General features: G+C 36.6%; 1 protein-coding gene across 2 annotated transcripts in view; it reads right to left on the bottom strand.

Annotated features, from left to right (window-relative positions):
- Window positions 1–2,148: 2,148 nt before the first annotated feature.
- The window catches only part of WDR70 (WD repeat domain 70), a 122,812-nt gene continuing 107,188 nt past the window's right edge, over window positions 2,149–17,772 (bottom strand). For both annotated transcript variants that reach the window (XM_015848476.2, XM_015848477.2), the window contains 5 exons: window positions 15,747–15,847; window positions 13,985–14,064; window positions 11,785–11,901; window positions 10,360–10,522; window positions 2,149–2,867 (listed from right to left, as the gene is read on the bottom strand). In XM_015848476.2, coding sequence (XP_015703962.2) covers window positions 2,783–2,867; window positions 10,360–10,522; window positions 11,785–11,901; window positions 13,985–14,064; window positions 15,747–15,847 — 546 coding nt within the window. In that variant the 3' untranslated portion in view covers window positions 2,149–2,782. The remainder of the gene's footprint in view (window positions 2,868–10,359; window positions 10,523–11,784; window positions 11,902–13,984; window positions 14,065–15,746; window positions 15,848–17,772) is intronic.

Raw genomic sequence — 17,772 nt, 5'->3', positions numbered from 1 at the left:
ACAATACAAAGAGGGAATGTGAATCTTGCCTGCCCACTATCTGGTGGGCTGCAATGATCTGGACAGAAAAATCTCGTGGACAGGCAAGTAGTACTGAATGAGACACTAGCTCAAATTAAATGCTGTAAGGAAACATATAGAAGCTGCACAGAATATGATGACAGATATTCACAGAAGACACCTCTGTAAGGACACCTATTATGAAAGCCAGAAAAAAGGCAAGAAAACAAAGCCCTTGTTTCAGAAATATTAAAACTAAAGTCCGTCTAGTCTCTGGCTACATTAACACTCAATATGGACACAGAGGAGACCAAGATAACAACTTGGCAATGGCTGAGACCTAAGACTTGGGTAAAGTTTAAAAAAAAAAGGCTCATAAAAATAAACATTAGTACTGTTTCATGTTCCATTTCACATGTAGACTTGCATCTTTCAGTACTAATACTTAATCACGTTAATATTTTCCCTTGAACAGTTCAAAAAAGTTAGTCACAGCTTGCTATACCAAGTATGGTCAAGTAGAGTGTTCCTATCTCCTTTCCTACCACATTATCACTGAGCTGTTCAATATGAAAAACTGCTTTTAAAAATGCCTTAACATTTGTTTTGTTGGTGAACATGCTGCAGAGATCCCATATAAGGAATGCAGGAAACAAACTAAGCCAGGAATTAAAGAACAAGAATAAGTACAATTAGTTTTAAAACTTTTAAATAAACTTCTAACAGACATCATTTAAAATGTAAGGCTGCTAGAACAGTCACTCAAGACAATTGGGAAATTAATCACTGTAAGTAACAACAAAACCTTAAAAAATTCTTACAGAACTTCTGCAAGGCTCATTTGCAGGACTTGTTCTTCTAAGAATTAGGAAACAAGATATAGCTGAACTGAACAAATGACATAAAAGGAGAAGCTCCCCTCGAGCTCAGAGAGTTGTTACAGCATTCTTCCTCACCCACCTCTCCCTCCAGCTTTGCTCCTTACAAAGCCACATTGCCTCAGTAAACAACTTATAATAAGACAAATGCTGAACGGTTAGAACTCATCCTAAATCCATGTACATACTTTTACAAACATTTACAAATCTTATTCAACATTCTATTTTAAAAAATTGATAACATTTTACCTTCGATTATATCATATTTATGAAAAAAAGATTTAAAGTAGCCATAAATGAAACCATGTTGTTAAGTTGCTGAGGGGGACATCACACAGGAAGGCCTCTAGCAGCTCTAACAACTGCTGCTCTTCATCTGGCATTTCTTTTTCCTCCTCCATTTAATGCTTACCTAGGTATTAAGCCCATCATTTTGTATATCTCAACTGTAGCCGTGAACTAAGCACTTATTTGCTGTTCTAGATAAATGTGAACTATTTTTTTGCAACAGACAAGGACAAGTTGTAGATCGTTTAATGTGGTTCCGCTATTATCAAAACACTACACCAAATGAAAGCAGTGAAAACGTTTCCTTTTGGGAATGTTACAGCAATACTCATGACACTCTTTGAGGTCAAGCTTACGTTTCTCTAATGTACAAAAATAATATGAGAAAAAGTCGAGCTTGAAAAAGAAAATCATACAATGAAATCGTGATGCAGAACAATGCTTTTTTTAAAAAAAAATCTAAGCTGTGCTGACAATATCAGGACCACATGCTCTGAGTTAGGAAGGTGATGAAGTGCTTGCTAAATATAGCCTTAAATTATGCTTTCAGAATCTATTCATAATCAAGAAAGCTTGATTTTGTATGATGTCTACTGCTCCGTGCTCTTAGTAGAAATGCAGAGCACTTGTTATTTTCCACACTATTGTAATCACAACACTTACTGTGTTGTATATTACTGTATAAATGTCTAAAACTAAGCCAGGTTCTCTAAAGCATATTAGTTTTAAATCTGTCCTTCACTTTATTCATTCTATGTTAATGCTGAACACACACTTAAAAAACCCCTACACTTTATAAAGGATAGTATCAGTTTGCAGAGAGTGTGAGCTAAGGTATACATAATTCAGGCATACAACAATATCTTCCTCTCTATCTATATACATTAATATACAAAGAGCTCTCAATAAAAACACAGCTCAGCTCTATCCTGTTCTAATCAATACAAACTAATAGAGATAAGAAGGCCTGAAAAGAATCAGCTAGACAACAAACTTGCAGTGTTTTTATTGAAGCATAACATATGGCTGTCCATTCCTATTCCACATTTTTTGAAAAATGAAAGCCATATAAAGCAGTAGTGTGGGACACTACACATACATAACAGGGATGCAAGGTATGTAGGAATAAACACTAGAAAAATTTCTAGAGGATTATTTAAGATTTATTAATGTGAGTTCTGTTTATTTGTGGTAACATCAGATCTTACTAGAAAAAATGAAAGGAAGGCTGAGATACTGTATTATTTTATTTATATACTTAAAATCATTGAACACTGTCATGACACAGCATTAGTAAAGTTTGCAATAAAAAGAAGCATTTGGCAAAATAAGGAAGTCACTAGAGTTCTATTGAAAATTATAAAGGGAATATTTTTTACTTAAATCACAGCATTAAATAACAAATTGGGAGGAGCTCTCCTTTGCAGCATACACTTCATTCTTTATTACAAAATTCAGATGTGATGACAATCCATTATAATACAGTTCCTTTCACACTGCAGGAGATTTATGAACTGAAGTAATTTATGCTTTCAAATTTTGATCCACTACGCAAAACATAGAAATAAATGCTACAGTTTATTTCAAAAGCTCCTTTGTTATTCCTTACACCAAACTCAAATTTTACGTTTTTTCCACTCTGGCTTGTCTGTTTCATCATCTTCTGGTTCCACTTCTGCAAAAACTGTTTTTGGTTGTGTTCTAGAAAATATTAAAAAGAATTGAAACAATGGTCAGACTGCAATTCTTTATCAGAAACTGCATTAGACATACATTAGGCACAAATGATATCCTTTAAAGAAAAATACCCTAGAGTTGGCTGGTTTTCCCATCAATTGACTTTCTAAGATGAGCAGAAGGCACAGCTTTCAGGAAGAGTATGAAGGGCAACGTAATAAGCACATATCTTCTGCAAGTAAGTTCTCATCAGCTCATAATCATTGTCTGTGTGTTCCATAAATAGAATTATAATAGATGAAAAGAACAAGTCAATTTAACATAACACTAGAAAACTGTAGCTTCGGGTCTCATTCCATTATTCAGAAAAAGAAACCTCCATTTTGATACCCTGTAGCATTACAGGAGCCAATAAGCAAGAACAGAACAGCATGGTTTCTGGCTTAGTTTGTGCATGAAAAAACAGCTTCTCCTCTGGAGACTTTATCCAGCACTACTGTAACATAATAAAACTAATGATCTTCATATGAGAACACAGTGTATCCTGCAGTCAAGCTTGATGGTACCTATTCCTCCAATGTTTACCTGTATTTTAAATAACACTTACACGCTATAAAAATAATTATTCATTACTTTGAAAATGAACAAAGTAACAAGCAGCATTTCAACAAACTGTTTGGACATTCAGTTCCCATGTTTTACACTTTAATTACTGCATGGCACCCACTTCCAACCTAATTCTTAGCACAATTAACGTCTAGCTGAAACTAATAGATTTCTGAAGTTGGCTGTGCTCAACGTCTCATTACATCAGTGACATGAAAAAATACACAGCACACCCAAGGCAGTCATCAGCTTATTAGTGTATTACCTAGTGTTTTCACAGTAGTATGAGGATCTGAAGCACTAAATATTGGTACAACAACTGTTATTTGGCACACCGACAAGACACTGACCATAAGAAATAGGATTCTTCAGTTGTTAAATATACAACATAAGATACAAAGTCATCAAAACCAGTCAGAGATGATTTTTTTTATACGTGGGATCTTTCTATTGGCCTGTCTCCTCTGTCTTCCAAAGGTTACTACACTACACTTGATCTTAGCCAAAAAGCAAGGATGTTCCAGAGATGGTCCAATAGAGGACCTCTCTATCAGTACATTGTCCCCACAGTTATATAAATTCTACTTAACCAATCACTGGAAGAGGATTTTTTTTTAATCAACACTGATTCCAAAACAGCCAACGAGAATGAAGGCTTCATTGGCACAAATAATGAATTCCACTGTCTGCTTAGGAAATGGAATGTATGAAATCTTCTGTCTCTCATTTGTTCAAAACCTGTTGACAACAGCTTATTTAGCACATTTTAGAAGTGTGCCTTCCTTTTATCACAACAACCAAAAGAAAGCTACCTAAATTTAGGAACCTAAAGGTACCAGAACTGAGATGTCTGTTAGTAAGTCACAACTAACCAAATGCAAATCGATCACTTCTGACCATGAAATTTTCAACTGTTGCAATTTTTATCAGAAATTTCCACTCAAGAATTACACAATTTCTGAAATGAACATCAGAAGGTATGTAATTTCTGTGATGGAAGTGGCACTGCGAATAATTACAGATGTCAGGAAACGTCAGTAAGGTGCTCAGAATCCAATAAGAATGTGGCCGAGGGGGGAGACTGTAGCATAACGCAGTGGTAACTATCTCAAGAAAAAATATAAGGAGGAAATCAAGCCTGCTTGCTATCTCATTTTTGAAAATTAGCATGAAATGGCTGAAGCCTCAGCTCAGCTGCAGTGTGAGCTCTTCAACCCCCACAAGTTTTATAGCAGCAACTGGGATACTTAAAACACCTGACTGATTTAAAGGCATAAGCACTAAAAACACTCTTTGTTACAGAATTATCAACAGTGACCACTTATTTTAAACACACATTGTTTTGCTTACTAATTGCACTGGAGATTGCCAGTGAAGCAGCTACATGATTAGTATTTATACAAAAATCATCACAACAGGTTTAATACTTCACAATGTTTTCATTCCTGAGACAGATAATATCTTGGAAAGCTGTGTTCTTTTTCTCCATCAACTCCCTTATCAATTTTATTTATCTTTGTCCCTGAGAACCACAAAATCAAACACAGAACAGCCTAGGTTGAAAAGAACCTCAAAACACCAGGTTCAATATTTTCTGGGGAAAGAAAGCCTAGATGAGATTATTTAGCAGCCAGTCCTTTCACATTTTGAAAACTTTATGTGATGGGGATTCTACCATGTCTCCTCTTCATCTTCAAGAAGTCCTGGTCACCAGAAGAGGTTCCTGATGACTCAAAAGGGCAAGTTACTCACTTTCATAACAGGTATAAGGAAGTTTTGGGGAATAACAGCTCTGTCTACTTAACCTCTCACTCTGAGAACACTACGAAACAAATCCTCACAGAAGCCATTTCTAGGTGCAAGAAGGCCAGTAAGGTAATAAGGAACAGCCAGCACAGATTTAGCAAAGCATGCCGCCCCTGACTAACCTGACTATCTTAATAGAGACAGTCATAAGAGATTCCATAAAATTCCTCTCTATTCAGCAATTGTGAAATGACATCTGAATTAGAATAGCTACTTTTGGGCTCTATAGCATAAGAAACAGTGGTGGCCATCATATTGGTTACAATGGAAATATACTGCCAAGACAGTTAGGGGACTGGAGTACATCATGTATGAAAAGGATCTAAGCAAAGTGTGTCCCTTTAGCCTTCGCACAGAAGGCTAAAAAGGTATTCCATAGCTACCTACAACTACATTGCAAAATCATGAGAAGCTACAGAGAAGATGGACTAAGAATCTTGAAGCTGCAGCTACAAGACAAGGGACAACAGAACATTTGGAACATGGAAAATATTAGTTAGATAGAAGTAGTTTTATTTTCTTTTACTACGAGGGTGGTCAAATGCCATAACAAACTGCCCAGGAAGGTTGCTGAATCTCCATCCATGAGGACATTCAATCTCAGCTGGGTACATTCTTGAGCAACCTGATCTAATTGGACCTGAATAACCTAATCTAAGTGAAAAAGCTTTAAGCAGCAGGTTGGACTGGACGATCTCCAGAGGTCCCTTCCTACCTACATTATTCTATGATCACGTAATTCCACATGATTGTCAGAAGAAACTAGTATCTCATACACCGATAAAGGCATTCCTATCGTCAGTTACATCATAAGGCTGTAATCAAAAATGGTAAAATAAACTAAGAGAATTCATTCTTACTAGACTTGTTAGGATTTTCTGTGGACTTCCTAGACTGCTCTTTCCTTCTCTGTTTTGCACAGAAACTTAAAAAAAAAATAAAAAATAAAAAATCGGTGTCCACGCAGACCTCTCCAGAGACACTACAATCCTTCTGGTTACAGTGCTGTCTCACTTAGTTGCTTTTTACTGCTTGTAAAAGTAGCTCATTGACATCAGTGATTCGCAAAGTTACAGCTAAAAACAAAACACTGCTACATCTAAACCAGCTGGAAAAGACAACTGCATACCACAGCATGTGACTGCTGTCACAGTAACTTTTAAAGTTAAGAGTTTATTTTGCACTGAAACAAATTAAAGACTTTCAAGCATGCGTGGAAATCAGAATCCTGTCTCAGAATCCTGTCGAATAGGCTACTTTCAGACAGGCAAGAACCTTTAAGCATGAGGCACCTTTGTGTTCAGTATCTCTAGAAGTAGCCAGACTCTTCTAAGTGACTTCCCCCTCAAAGTTAACAATCTCCAAAAAAAGATTTAGCTTAAACATACCAATGTGTCAGCAAAATCACTGTTCTAAAACATTCTGTTCGGTCCTGCTTTTTCAGTTAAGGATACTACATGATCCACAATATGACTAACACTTCACACCCTCAGAAAGGAAAGGAACACTAAATACAGTGTGGCCAGAAGCTGCTGCTTCAAGTTGTTCCCTTTTGCCTGTGGCAAACAGCAATGACAAGACAGCAAAATAGGAGCAACATCTCTGTAATGTAAGATATTTTCTAAGAGCTGTGGTCTCTCTTGATGCAGAAGGAAACTTCACCCTGATCTTTCCTACACAGTACAGAAGAAAGATACATCTGGGCCTGATTAGCCCCTCAGCTACAACGCTTAGCAATTTATACTGATCCTTCAGAGGGACATCTGAAGTCCTTACAGTATCTCTGTACAGCTGTGTTAAAACAAACAGCTCACAAAGAATGTAATTTTCAAACATTTACAACTGATGCCTCAAGTTCTTTTCCTGTAGTTCTTTAGTTGAAATCTTCAATCTGTCCTTCCTTACCATTCACTCCAATGGAAAAATTCATGCCAAGGTCTCAAACAAGCTTTTTCTCGAAAAACCTCAAGTTTTTTTGTTTTTCTTTTTGTGGGTTGTTTTTTTTTTTGTTGTTTTTTTGTTTTTTTGTTTTAATTGTTCCATCCAGACTTTTCCTGCTGTTGTTCTCATCTCTTTTGACACTTTATTCACATTGGCCTTCTGTGATATGTCATCTTCTGATTCCATTTGTACTACCCTTTTTCCCTAGTATCCTCTCAGCAGCATGTGTTATTTTCACCCTTCCTTTTGCCATTTATGTATTTTCTCTCCTTTTCTGGCTGAAATTATAAGACAAACAAAATGGCCATGCTAATAATAACAATCTTGAAAATAAACTCAGGTGATAAATAATGCAAATATTTGGATTCTAGAACAGATTAGGCACCTTTAAAAAAAGGATTTTTATTTTTATATACAATGTATATACTAACAGCAAAAGTTATGTCTCAGGTACTGATCAAATTTTCTATATGAAAACACAATTAAAGAAATTACATGGCTTAAAATGTTATTTGGCTTAGAGTGACCCAATCACTTAGAATTAGGATCATATGAACTCTAACCCAGGCACCACAATCAGAGAGCTATAAAAACTTATCAGTAAGAAAATTAATGTTTTTTAGTCTTCTTTGACTAACATTACTTTGCAGCAACCTCTAAGGAAAACAAGCATCTATTCCTTAGATGTTTTCTTAAGAAGGAAAATTGAAGACTAGGTGAATAACCACCCCTGAGATAACAAAAATAAAAGCCGTATCAAACAAGAGCTATCTGAGGTGAATGCTTTTATACCCACATTTAAATTAAAGTTAACACAGAAATGTGGAAAAACTGCTAGCAAAGAAATAAAGTAGTGAAAAGAACACACACCACTGAAAAAATGAAACACACTGATTGCGTTTCCAAGGTCTCAAGGCAGCATGTCATTTTAAATAGACATCAGAATATCACCTTTCATAATTCTCAAATGTATCTTGCACTATAAAGGAAGCACCAAACCTAACTAAAGGACACAGATTCTCTGAGTAAGTCTCTATACTGCTTACTATTATGAACCCTGATCTTAACAGGGTGTCTAGGGAAAAACAATACTGCATTTTGTGCTAATTTACATCTATTATTTCTATTTCAATAAAACACACATCTTTTAAGAAGGTCTCTAAAACGCTTCATACCAGGTAAATGTGCACTCCCTATAAAGTCACATATTGGATGTATTAATGCAGCCCTCTGTATTATGCATGTGTTCAGGTAAGCAGCTAATGAATCTATGACTGTCATTGGTCTGCAGCTGCTAACACAAACCTCCATTTCTGAAAGTTAGGACATAAAAAACTGTAAAGTTTTTGCATTTCAGCATCATAACTTCATATAAATAATAATAAATAGTAATTATAAAGAATAATAAGAATGAAGCTTTAAAAAGCTCTTTGCATGGGGTACATCTTGAAGTCCACATTCTAAAGAAGGATAGCAGCAATTTCCTTGGCATGAGATTTATCAACTGACAAAACTGTCAAGGCAGCATGCTGTTGGCTGCAGCCCAACTCCCCCACATACGTATCACCTTCTGGTGTGTAAGTTAATAGCAGTCTGGACTTGCATCCTCCCTATTTCTCAGCCAGCTCTCTTCTTCCCCTGCAGCTACATCTTTTAACAAGAAACCATAATGAGATCCACCCACCTGACACAGTAAGCCTTCTGTAATACAGCTATGTTTTTAAACTTTTATGTCTACTACATTGCAGGTGTCGGAGGTGAAACTCAATATACAACTGATGAAGTTACTTAGCCAAAAATATAACAAGGTATCTACCTGATGGAATGAGCAATTGTGTCTACTGCTGAGAACAAATAGTTGCATGTTCTAAATAAAAACAGGTACCCACACATTCAAAGTAAATTTAATCCCTAGGAAACATTAACCCTCAAGCAATTAAAAATCAACAGTTGACATTACAACTGTTACAGAATTAGCCTTTCAAACATCTCTTTCTTTGACTTCATACAAGGATGGCATTATAGAATGCACTGATTTGATGTACATCAGAACAATGCCATATGTACTAATTATCTAGTCAAAGCCAGAGTAGGCACTAATGTTCTCACTAATGTTCTCAAACTCCTTTGGAAAAGGTGTTATGGGTCAAGTTAGGAAATAATTCATTATGTCACTGCTAGAAAGAGCCATGATTCTTATTACATTCTAACTTTCTGGAAATATGTGATATTTTTTCATTAAGAAGCTACAGAAGTAATAACGAAAGTACAGTAAGTAAAGTACAAGTGAAAATATTGCCTCAATGGGCTGCTAATAAAAAAATCCAGTCTGTTACTGGCTCTGCTTGTTTTGTGAAGACTACTCCATCTTTTCACAACCTTTCCCTATTGATTTTGAAGATACTATTTATTCTAGGCAGATTACTTTGTGCAATAAAAACCAGCAGTGACTACAACAAAATGTTCAAATATTTGTAATTTTTAAGTAGCCTTTCCTTCTCCTTAGTATGAAATGCATTTATTCACTGCGTATTTTTACACTATCAAAAATGTATTTTTTAATGGTTTGAATTGTATTAATTCTTAGAAAATAAATAAATATTTGATAGAAGTCACTAAGGACAGATATTGCAGTTTTCAGTGTAAAGAGGATACTTTACAACCAAGTTAAGCGAAGCAGTAGGCAGGACCCGGTGCATGAAAAATCCAAGTAATCAACATCTAAGAAACTGTTTAGGATACACTGCCATAAAACCAAACAAATATTTTTGAAGGTTTAATCTAAGCCTCAGTCAGGGCCAGAGGGGCACAGTGGAAACTACCATGCTGGACTCTGTCAGTTGGACAGTAAATTACTAAAAGGCATATTACCTTTTAAAATCGGTTATTGATGCTTAGCTCTAGAAGACTTGTGAATTCAGAAAGCTTTAAAATTATTTCCTAGCACTGACAGGCAAATTTTAAAAACGGAAATATCAATTTTTAGTAATTTAAGCTCCTGGAAATTCTTATCTACATGTAAGAGCATGATATATTCTTGGTTTACATATTAATGGCAAAAAGCCAGAAAGGCAAAGGATACTGTTAAAAATGTGTCTTCTGTTTTTACTAAACTCCCAGTGGCCTCCAGAAATATGACTTGTACTTTTAATTGCTTCCTTACTTAGCATATGCTGGAGCAACCCAGTATGGATTCTCCTCCGCTTCCTTTGCATGACGTAAAATAGCCTCTCGAGGATTGCTATCATCTGTCTTATCCAGCGCAATATTCTTGACTATGTATGATGACAAGGTACCTCCATGAGTTCCAACACGGCCACCACGACCTATTGCAATAAACAAAGATAAATTAATATTTTAAAGAAAAACATTCTAGCAGTAGATGAATGTATAATGTCTGCTATAGTGATCTGATATGAAGAAGATAAGATTACAGAAAGAGCTTAATTCAGAACTGCATTAACTTAAATGTTTTACTGATTACACAAAGTAAGTAATTGTGACTATTAATTTATTTTAGGTAAGTACTCCAATCATAGAGCAATGTCTTACAGTACTGGACACTGCCCACACATACAGCAGTCCCTCACTAGAAATGTTTGAATTCAAATCCAAAAAAGCTTAGAATATCGGAAACGGCCTTCCTTCAAGAACAACCAGTCTATCCATCCACTTATCACCAATACTTCCCCACTAAACCATGTTCCCTATTATAATGTCTAAACATTTGTTGAACACCTCCAGGGACAGTGACCCCGTTTCCTAGGAAGCCTGTTCCAGTGCCTGACCACTCTTCTACATTAGAAGCTTTTCCTAACATCCAACCTGAATCTCCTCTGCCACAACCTGACATCATTCCCTCTATTTGAACTGCTAGTTATGCAGGAGAAGAGGCCAACACCCACTTCAGCGCAACATCCTTTCAGGTAGCTGCAGAGAGGGATAAGGTCTCCCCTGAACCTCCTCTTGTCTAGACTAAATAAGCCCAGTTTTCTCAGCCACTACTCACAAGACTTCCCATCAGCTTATCCAGAACCCTCTTTAGGGCCTTCGTACCCCAAGGCTGATTGATACTTCCTGTCAACTTGGTGTCATCTGCAAACTTACTGAGGGTGCACTCAGTCCACTAATCCAGGTCATCAGTAACAATATCAAACAGGACAGGCCCCAGTGCCGACACCTGGGAAACACCACTTGTGATCGGTTGCCATCTGGATTTAACTCCATTCACCATCACTCTGTGGGCTTGGCCCTCCAGCCACTTCTTTACCTAATAAGGAGTGTACCTGTCCAAGCCATGGGCTGCCAGCTTCTCCACTACAATACTGTGGGAGACAGTGTCAAAGTCTTTGCTGAAGTCTAGGTTGACTACATCAACAGCTTTTTCGTCATCCACCAGGTGGATCACTCTATCACAGAAATAGATTAGGTTGGTTAAGCAGTATCTGCCTTTCATGAATACATGCTGGCTGGGTCTGATCCCCAGGTTGTCCCATAAATCCTATGTGACCTCAATCAAGGAAGTCAGAACTCAAACATGACAGCCTCTTTGGCACAGGACAGTATGAAGTGATTATGTGTAGATTACCAGGTCCTGCTACTGGAGGTTCTGGTTTGTGAGACTTCATTGGGTCCAACCTATCTTTCTCCAGCTGCTTCCTGGTGCTTCGCTGTCGTGGTTCACGGAACATTGGAAGTGCATGAGCTAAAAAGTCAAAGTTTGAAGAAAAACAAATGTTAGAAATTCCATTATCTTCTTAAGATTATAATAATGATGGTGAAAACTGTGATTTGTCCATAGAGCATGAATGGCAGCACGAGCAGTCTCCCAAGCCATGATCTAATGAGTTGCATTTGGGTAGGCTTTTTTGCAATAAATTTTGTATTTTTCAAACAAGGAAGTAGCCAAATTTCAAGGGTGCCTTCAGGAACCAGTATTTCATGTGAATATGTATTTCATATCATTGCATTGCTTATGTGAACATAATTTACTCCTCTGACATTCAGTTCACAACATAAACATTGTGACCAATTGGTTGTCTTTTTTTCTGCACTTTCAGTTTTTCTACAGGTCCCCAGTAATCCAGCATCAAGAACACTCTAGATGCGCTTTTGGATCTGAGAGAGAAAAGGAATCCCCTTGATGAACCATGATGTTTTTTCAATCAAAGTCATGCTCAATTTTTGATTAAGTTACAGCACTAATCAAGGCTGGAAGAACACCCGAGAGTTTGGATAAATTATCAAGACTTAAAAAATTCTCTTTCTTCAGCAAATTGCAACATCTTCACTCACTGTATTTTAAATGTACACTATTTCTGTCTGCTCAGAAAAACTACACTCAACAGCAAAAGAGGAACACAACGTCAAGGGACACAGTTTTCTCATGGTGAGGCTTAGCTTTCATACTCCAGTGTGCTGATAGCTGGTATTTCCCAAAATGTTGGAAACTGTGTTGGGATCAAAAGACTCAATAAAGACTAAAACCAAACAAACAAAATCTTAAATGTGGTGAAATTAGCTCTATATTTAATTATATAGATAGGAAAGTGGCATTCAGAGACCTATCAGATTACTTCCAGAAGCTTGCTAAATTTATCAGATGATGTAAAGTCAGTCTTATGAAACAGCAGTATAAGTTAGAGAATAATATTTAGGTTTTATTTTTATGGATTTCATGATGGATGACAGCAAATTGTTCCTGGCACATCAAAGCAGTGTATTTGATTGGTTTGCATTGAGTAGCTAAAGAGTCGAGGCTGTCCAAGGGAAATTCAAGCTGCATATTCCTATATTTTAAAATTAATACAGAATTCTCCAAAAACATTCTTGCATTTTAAACAGGTATTGTAGGAAATTCTGAGATTAAGAAGCATCCACAATTAAAAATAGACAAACAAAACAGAACAAAACAAAACAAAAACAAAAGCAACAAAAAAAAACCAACAACACAAGTACAGGAGGAAGAAATTGCAGTTAGTTCACTTTGGAAAGGATTTCAGAGATTGCCAGTTCTTTCCAGTTCCACCTGTAATCTCAGAAGAAGCCAATATAACCTCTGAAAAGTTTTATAAATATACAACAAATTTAAAAACATGTAAAGCAAATTTGTACAACCAGCTCACTACCAGCTGAGAAACGTCTTTACTGCTTTGTTTTATATGAAAATATTCTTATATAATTTCAAAATGAGAGCCAAAATCACTCAGTCTACTAGTCCCCTTGTAAAATTTGCCCTTGGGAAAAAGCAGGTCATTAAAATTTTCACAGTAACAATAACAATTTCTAAAGCCATCAGTGAGTCATATTACATAAGTATAACCACTTAAGCTGGAAAAACATTTTAACTACTTAAAAACCCATATACTTCTAGGCAAGGTCCAAACCTTAAAAGATCAATAGGAATTTGCTCAACACCAATCCTCACATCTATGATTTTGCCACTGGTACTTGTCCACATTACCATGTGGTAAAAGGCATACTCACCAATTTACTTACGTAAAACTGAAGATTCAAGAAAGGATGAAAATAATCTCAGATCTTTCGATCATAAGTCCCCTAAGTCCTATCAATGCACCATAATCTAGACTACAACCATTGTTACAGGTCATTCCAGATACATACCTTTCCAGATTTGCAGGGCTATAAATAAATTTGTATGAAGCACCCAAAGATTCAGGAATGATTGCAGGTAAAAACCTGCAATACAATACTAAATCATCTGGAAATAAATGATACCTGAGAAAGAGTTAAGGATGCTCAGATAAAAAGAAGTTTAAATTCCTTACGTGTTATAATGTAATCCTGTGTAAGAGTCTCAGCTTGTCTCTCTTTCCTTTTTGTTTTGACCACACATAATTTTGCTCCCCTGAAAGAAAACATAGAGCAGCACAGTTGGTCTGTTCATGTCAAGCAGAAGCCATTTTTTATTCAAGACATATTCACCACTAAATCATATGTAACTTAAATTATTCATAACTGTGTATATCTTGGTATGTCCATGCAGATTTGAAGGGGGATAAAAAGATGAAGTTTCTGTTTCAGATCAGTTTACATGACATGTGGAAGTAAGGACATAAGTCTCCTATCATGTCATTGTACACACTACTTGAAGAATGCACACAGAAAGTGACCCTTTCCAAACACAGACAATGTTTTGCTCCTTGTACCTCTCCTAAGTAGCACAGGTAGTAGTTATTTATAAATAGAGTTGTTTGTAACACTACAGGGGGAAAACCTGCACAAGTCTGATTACAACAAGACTAATTTAAACTGGTGGTACTTCCCTTATTACTGCTAACTATCAGAAATCAAAAGGGTACAAAATTGAGCTAAGATTTTTGTAGTCTGTATACAAGAGGCTTGGTGCTACATCTGGGACAAATGAGAGGTCCAAACAATGATGACATAATTTCCTTCTCTCCTCTAAATTGATAAGAAACAGAAAAATAACACTTCTTTCTGCCAATCTTATATACAAGAATTTAATATTCAAGTGTCCAGGTCATTGTAAGAATCTTGGAATCTTGAACTGCAAAAGAGAATATTTCTGCATGTAAAACAAAGATGAGGGCATATAAGGGAACTAAACTTTTTACTGTAACAATAGTCATTCCACTCAGAATATATGAAACACACATTTTTCCCCCGCTGATAAGGAAGGAAGTTCTCTAGCCAATCCAGATGGTAAAAGCAAGGTAATTGCTGAAGTATTTATAGACTAGTTAAATCCTCTTCTATTCATTCTAGACTGACAAATCACCTTCTGATTAATCACTACCACCTTTCATTAGATGCAGGCAAAATCCACATCTGACAGGAGGGGGTGGTGGAGATGAGGTTTCAAATAAGGCCTTCCACCACTACTTCACATACTCTGAAGTTTAATCTAATACTTCTAAACAATGTTTTTATTGCAAAAATAAAATGAAATATGATATTAAAAAGAAGACTAAACATAGTAAGCAGACTTTCAAGAACACCATATCAGCAGCCCTCAACTGCTCAACTTGAGGTAAAGGTCTCAAGTTGCACCAGGGGAGTTTTAGATTGGATAGCAGGAAAAACTGAAAGAATGATACTGCACTGGAACAGGTTGCCCAGGGAAGTGGTGGAGTCACCACCCCCAGAGGTGTTCAAGAAACTTGGAGATGCGACACTTAGGGATGTGGTTTAATCAGTGTGGTGGTGAGGAGCTGATGATGGTTAGACCTGATGACCTTAGAGGTCTTTTCCAACCTTGATGATTGTAAGATTTTGTGAAATGAAGGCTGGTTATTCTTACAGCAGATTTCACACCATTTCAAAATGCATGTGCTTATAAATTCAGATAGACCTGTCATCGTACAGCATCATTAAGACTGTGAAAGAAAATGGACAGCTTTTGAAAAGCAAGTTTTGGTTTTTTTCTTCATTACTGTATCTAAACAAGTAAAACTCTGTAAAATAAACACTACTAAATATTTTTTTTCTCATCTCTTAACATAATCATAGAATCAGGCTAAATCTGAGGGGAAAAAAAGTTCTCAACTGTTAACCACTATTATGTACCTCTGGCTTTTGACAGGATCATAGTACACTTTGGCCAGTCCATTGCCCGTACCAACCATGATCTGGTTCAACTTTGGATGCCAAAGGCAACGCACAACACTCTGAAATAAAGCAACATATTAGTCTGTTAGTCATTCACTTAGATTTTAGCACTAATACTCATACAGTCAAATAACTGATCCTACACTTGTAAACACAAACTTGAATACATGAATGAATAAAGGTCTTCTCCAGAGTTGAATGCACTGTAAAAGGAGAGAGAACATACAGATGCAGGCTGGAAGGAAGTACAAATGTGTGGAAATGAGAAAATTGTGGTTTCCACTGAAGTACTGCTCCACAATCTCTGTGGGCATAATGGAAATAAGAAACTGAAGAGGGATTTGAAAGAGAACAATGAAGTCCTTTAGATATAACAGTGTAGGCCGTCATGACACTTGCATTTTTCTATATAATTCTTAATTCTTCCACCCTCTTCCTTACTTTATGTGTTTTCCCCATCTTCTCACACTCAAGCTTTCTCATACAGTGTTGACCTCTCATTCACTGACTGAAGACAGACTATAGAGTAGCTGATTTTCACTTTTGATTCTTTTTCCTTAAACAACACCCAGAAAAGGTTAGTAATTGAAGCCTTTGTCTCAGAGCTCTGTCATCCTTCTAATCTGCACAGAAACTCAGATATTGTAAGTACTGTTGCTTTATACAACAGCATCGTTCTCCATCTGACTGATCTCTGTACTCAATCAACACAGAAAGTCTGCAAGTCCAGCCTGACTTGAGCAGTCACAAATATTGCATGTGCATCTAATTGAAAGAGGAAAAAAAAAAAACCAAAAAACAAAACAAAACAAAACAAAAAAAAAACCCAACTCATTAACTATCTTCAAGACTAGAAAAGAAAGAGCTGAAAGAGATACTGTCCAAGACTGATGTCTTTATAATATTTTTTCAGCCATGTAATAAATGCATTCAAAGCTAGCAGGATGCATCATCATGTTCACTGCAGGGGAGTTGGACCTTTAATGGTCCCTTCCAACTGTAAGGATTCCATGATACTGTGATTCTCTATATTAGTATTTCACTTAACAATGCTGATTTTTCTAATTGTTTTTCCCATAAAATTTCCATGTCATGTCCCTTTAAACAAAAAACAACAAACATAGACTCTTCCCAAAATGAGTTAACAGTTTAATATTCAACAACTTGCATCCATTTATCATTAAAGAACTTCCTTTTTATGTATTTATGTATTTTTAAATTTTACTTTGACGTAATCTTGTGTGCATTAAAAACCCAATGGCAAGCAGGACAAAGAAGGTGATCTTTCCCATCTACTCTGCCCTAGTGAGGCTACATGTAGAAAGTTGTGACCAGTTCTGGGCTCCCAGTTCAAAAAAGACAGTCATCTCCCAGAAGGACTTCAGAAGAGGGTCACAAAGATGATAAAGGGCCTGGAGCATCTCCTGTAGGAGGAAAGGCTGAGTAACTTGGGTCTGTTCAGTCTGGGAAAGACACTGAGGGGGCACCTGACCTACAGAGAGGTGGGAGACGAATGGATGAGGTCAGGCTCTTCTCAATAGTGTGCAGTGACAGGACAAGCAGTAATGGTCTATAACCTGAATATGAGGTTCCATACAAATATTTGGAAGAACTTCCACCTCACTGGGTAGAGGTGAGGTAGCACTGGAACATGCTGCCCAGAGCGGCTGTGTTGTCTCCTTCTACACTCAATACCTGTCTGAATACCTACTTGAGAGACCTATAGCAGGATACCTGCTTTAGCAGGGGGGTTGGACTCAATGACTTCTTGAGGTCCCTTCCAACCCCTGCGATTCTGTGATAATACAGCACATGCAACTCAAAAAAATGGGAACCACGAACATACATATATATGCATATATATATATGTAAATAACAGAAAGCTAAAACATAATTAGTAGTGCAAGTAAAATACAGCCCTTTATCTTGGGAGAGCATAAACATTTATTCTAGAAGGTTATGCAGCAGCTCTTTTGAATCTCTT

This window comes from Coturnix japonica, chromosome Z, assembly GCF_001577835.2.
Source record: "Coturnix japonica isolate 7356 chromosome Z, Coturnix japonica 2.1, whole genome shotgun sequence".
Lineage (NCBI taxonomy): Eukaryota > Metazoa > Chordata > Aves > Galliformes > Phasianidae > Coturnix > Coturnix japonica.
This window is presented reverse-complemented; position numbering and strand designations above follow the sequence as displayed.